This window comes from Molossus molossus, unplaced genomic scaffold, assembly GCF_014108415.1.
Source record: "Molossus molossus isolate mMolMol1 unplaced genomic scaffold, mMolMol1.p scaffold_m16_p_17, whole genome shotgun sequence".
Lineage (NCBI taxonomy): Eukaryota > Metazoa > Chordata > Mammalia > Chiroptera > Molossidae > Molossus > Molossus molossus.
In genome coordinates, this window is record NW_023425352.1 from 6,539,456 (window position 1) to 6,544,455 (window position 5,000).

The 5,000-nt window shown below is 48.5% G+C and overlaps 1 protein-coding gene across 9 annotated transcripts in view; it reads right to left on the reverse strand.

The window, feature by feature from the left end:
* EBF3 (EBF transcription factor 3) overlaps nucleotides 1-5,000 on the reverse strand; it is a 116,511-nt gene that overhangs the window by 11,600 nt on the left and 99,911 nt on the right. For all 9 annotated transcript variants that reach the window (XM_036265441.1, XM_036265440.1, XM_036265438.1 and 6 more), the window contains exon 11: nucleotides 807-895. In XM_036265441.1, coding sequence (XP_036121334.1) covers nucleotides 807-895 — 89 coding nt within the window. The remainder of the gene's footprint in view (nucleotides 1-806; nucleotides 896-5,000) is intronic.

The following is a 5,000-nucleotide window of genomic DNA, read 5'->3' on the forward strand; positions in this document are numbered from 1 at the left end:
TAAATGAAAAGTCCCCCTAGATATTAATATGTGGACTTCATTTGTTAGCCTGCTAAGTCAGGGACTTATAACAAAAGCTTTGTAAACAAAAGATTAAACTGAATCGAGCTTTAGAAAATGAAAGGAAAACAAGAATCGAGTAATCACAGATCAGACGGGGGCTGCCGAGATGAAGATCGGCGTGAGCTACTGGAGTGGAAAATGTCTAATTGAACTATTGCATTACGCGCAAGTTTACGTCCCCCTTGCAGAATCCAAAATATTTGTATCAGAGAAACCCTTCTTTTCCTCCCTTAAGAACGTGGTCCTGCCCTGGCCGGTTTGGCTCAGCGGTTAGAGCGTCGGCCTGCGGTCCGGAGAGACCCGGGTTCGGTTCCCGCTAAGGGCATGTACCTTGGTTGCAGTTTGTCCCCGGCCCTGGTCGGTCGTGTGGGTGGCAGCCACTCGATGTGTTCCTTTCATATCGATGTTTCTCTCTCTCTCTATGTTCCTCTCTCTCTCCCTCCTGAACTCTACCTGAACAAAAAATAGAAAAATGTCCTCAGGTGAGGATTAAAAAATTAAAAAAATAAAATAAAAAAAAAAAGAACGTGGTCCTGCACCGATGGAACAGCAAACGGGACGGCGCGGCCCCTGCCCGCACCCTCCGCCCACCTCTGAGTCGGCCCAGCGCCCGTCGGCCTTTCCTGGCCACAGGGTTCGGGGCGTCCAGAGGCTCCCATCCCAGAGCACCTGCTGCCCCCCAATTGGAACCAGCCCGGTGGCGGTCCCACCACGAGTGGGGTGCCCCCTGCCCTTTTACTAACCTTGGGTAACCTTTCGGGATCGCCCGGATGTCTCGGGATCACCTTCTGCAACCTCTGAAAACCGTAATCTATGGTCGGCTCATTAAGGGCTGTAACAGGACAGAGATGTAGGTCAGGTTAGTTACTTCTACGTCATCCATTACTTGTTTACTGCACGCTTACAAATAAATGTGTGACTCTCCTCCTCTGACGCTCTGGAAGGCAAGCACCCCTAAATGCTCGCTCTGTCTGAAGACATGGATTTCCCCCTTTCTTTTGCACATAAAAGCAATGATTATTTCTAATCTATAATTAGACTGGAAGAAAGTCAAAGGGTGACTCAATATATTGTAGAAATGGTAGGGCCGTCAGAAAGTTGCAGGTCTCGGGGCCATAGATAGCAATCACGACTGTCATGATCACTGTCTACATTGCGCGGTGCCTTCCACACTGGCCAGGGATTTATGGGAAACTGGCAATTATGACATATGTCCGGCTATTGCTGGCTTCAGATTTATCCCTGTGGTCCTTTTTTGTCTAGCATATTGCCGGAGCACAAACCAGGCAGGAGGAACACTCACTCTTGCAAAGCTTTAATAATCTGTGAATGGCTGACTACAAGCTGATGTAGAGCGCTATCGTTCCTCCAGCCTCGCGAAATTGCCGGCCACAAATAGTAATTAATCTTTTTATCCCTCAAATTGTAATTTTGACTATGAACTGTGCGCGGCCATAAATCAGCGGCACACGCGCTGTGTACAGTGCATGAATCACGGCCGGGACTCCGTCCGACTGCACACTCTGTGTTTAACAAGCTTTATAAGGAGCCATTGGGCTTTATTATGGCTCTGCCCGACTCCAACCCAAACTGAGCCCGGAGGCCGGGGACGCGAGTTAAGATGGAAATACTTATTAGAGTACATTACTTCTCGATGTAGATATCGTTTTCCGTGGAGTCACGCCACGGTGCATGGCGAGACATAAATCAGGGAGTTTTCTGAGGCTAATAAGACCGACCGCCGTCTATGCAGCACGCAGCCCGCAATTCGGCCATCGCTCGTTAGCACGTAATTTGACAATTAACACCACCCCCCTCCGCGGCCTGCCAGCTACAAGGAGGAAGGCGAGGCCACCTCTGGAAGCGCTCCCCGAAATAATTGGTCACCCTCACGCGCGGGCCGCGGCGTCAGCGCCCACGGTGGGTCTCATCAGCGACGCCGGAAGACGCGCGTGCACTCAATAACGGCCCGAACGCGGAGGCCCCCGATATGATTTGACATTCCATCATCCATCCCGGAGACAAAGGTCCGCACAGGAATGTGAAGTAAGACATTTTCTTGTTAATAAAGCATTGATCCGACGTATTGATTTTACATGACATGGCTTTTGCCGCGATTTCGCCCTCTTTTTTCTTTGCAAACAGTAAAGCTCTTCAAAATGCCTCGGCACATGTGACATGGCCAAATTTCTACCTCTCTGTGATGTAAATTCCGTATGTGTAAAACCACTTCATAATCAAACCATTAATCATCAGAGGCTGTCAGCGTTGACTTGGGGGACAATTTGTCATGTCTCTGCCTGGGCCGGGACAAGGGTGTCAGGCGAGAGTGTGGTGTGGGCAGCGGGGCGGATGGGCCTCACCCAGCGACTGCGTCCAGACAGGATGAGATCAAGTATTACATTTCTTGATTAGGGAACAAAACGGGTGGCCCACGGTGCCTCTCCACTGTGTCAGGGTCTCTCCTCTCTCCCAGCTAATCACCATGACTGTTTGACTTAATGAATCGGCCTGATGAAAGGTGATCAGGAAAGATAGATGGGCGGCCGCTATTGATTTCATGCAAATGCCCCTGACAGGTGGTAGACGCTTTAACGCAAGCTTCCGGAAGCCTTATGACTTGTCATAACCATATACTCCCGTTCTGGGGGAGGCATCTTCCAACGTTTCAGTTCAACTGGTACACTTCTTCTGGCACCGAAAACATTTAAAAGCAGTATAAACAGGAGGGTACCTTTCACCTCTTGCTTCAGCCTGAAGAGCATTTACATCTTGAATGCACCACCCAGAGTGAGCTGGGCACTGGGCGGGCTGCTGGGAAGATGACGTCATTGAACCCTGGAGGTCTCTGCCAAACCGGGTGGGGGCGGGGAGGCTGCTGTCGCAGCTTGAACTTCCACTGGGGGCTTGGCTCCTGGAAGCCCAGTGAATTTACATGGAAGAATTAGAAAAAATGGCCCTTGTCTTGGAACTGCAGGAGAAGTGACCCACATTCCGGCTCCGGGCGGTTTCTGACCACTGAGGGTGGGGTGATCCTGCCTCTGTGCCCCCAAGAGCAGCTGCCACCAGCAGAGCCCACTGACCACCTTCGAGTGTCGAACCACACAGAACCCACGGCCCCGCACCCAGCGAGACGGGGAGTCGCTGAGACTTCTCTGGCAAATTCTCCAACTGGAGGAGAAACGCTGAAGACCCTTCGCACACATCTCATAAATCCTCGGCGTGTCGAGTTTACAAGGCGAGGCCCAGCCGGGCAGGGCGAGGCTCTGGCATGTCCAGTCACCGAGCACCGAGCCAGGCCAATCAATACCACTTTCCTGTTTTAGAACTGGGTAATTATGAGGGGGAGAGATTGCCTGACCTTTCACCTGCACTGCATTACTTTGCTGATATTAAGATAAATTGCCTGATTTTGGGTAAACATATGCTGCAATTCAGACTGTCAGCACTGGTTTGCTCAGGGATAATTTGTATTGATCTCCTCGCTTCTTCCCAATTCTGCTTACTGACCTCGTGGATAATTAGAGAAGGAGCCTTGGGTGAGCTCAAGGCGGGGATGGGGAAGAAATATGAAGAAGAATAAAGCAAATTTATTTTATGTTAATATTTGGAGGTTCTCCTCCCGCCCTCACATCTGTCAGCATCAGGAGAGCCGTAAATTAATGTACTTGGTTCCTGAGCAATTTATTCCAAGGGATTATTTAGCAGCATGCTTAGTCTCTGAACATGTGTCGCTGGGTTAAATTAATTTAAACGCTGCCTTAAACACAACAAAAACAAACGTTATTTTCTGCTGAAGGAGGAGAGAAAAAAAAACAAAAACAAGACATTTCTCAAAATGTATTCTAAGCTTCCAACTTTCGGCAGGGAACTCAGCCCAGGAGCTCTATAATGCACCACCCCGCCCCGCCCCCAAAGTAATTAGGGCCCGTGATTTGTTCTGAATTCAAGTCTTGCTAAGAGAGCTGCTTCGTATAAAAGAAATGAATGTGAGCACAAAATTATATCATTTAAGATATGTCAGATTATAAGACTGTTGTATCAAAAGTCATAAAACAAATCTCCCTTGTGAAATATCTCTTTATTAACCGTGCCATAAGATATTAACATTCCTCATTTAGTGGAGGGCCTTTTATCTGTTTCAAATACATTATTCGTCCTTTCAGAGATAAACTGTATTAATATCCATTTGAGTAGGCTACCGCGGCCTAATGCATAGTAATTTTTGTTGGAGAGCTTTTTATTTTAGAATAAGAAAATTACACAGCAATAAAACCTGAATGAATCAGAAGCTGGAAGAGCCAGGAATCACATTCCACGCCAAATGGGGCAGGCGCTCAGGCAGCCTGTGCAAGGCCAGATACCCGGCTATCACAGGCAGGCCCGCATCAAATACAGCCTGACACAGCCACAGAGACCCTGCACGCGGAAACCGCCGACAGCTCGGGGAGGATACATATTTAAATATATTTGAGTGTACTGGAGTTAATCTCGTTACTTTACATGCATTAAAGTCATCACAGAAGAAGCATTCTAAATATTTAAGTCCTGCCCATGTACTGGGGGATTAATCATACCGCAATTGATAAAAATTTAATGGTCTGTGATGTCAGTTCAAGTTGGGACTGCCGGAGCTAACGTGGCAGGAGAAACAGCATCCGGCCCCGAGCTGCAGCTGTAGTCGGTCAGCCTGCAGCCGTGAGACACGTACCCGCAGCCTGGAGTCCGTGGAATGCTGGTGCTGGTGACAGACAGAGTTTTCGTGTTCATTTTGATGGCTTAACCTTCTTTGTCAGCCAGCCCTGCCCTGCAGTCTGAGCTAATCGCTAATACTCCAAACTGTATATAATTATTTTATTAGACTCGAACAGCAAGTCCAGGAACACAGAAACCTAATTCAGTTAAGCAAAGGGACATGCTAAGGACCTCTGGGTTGT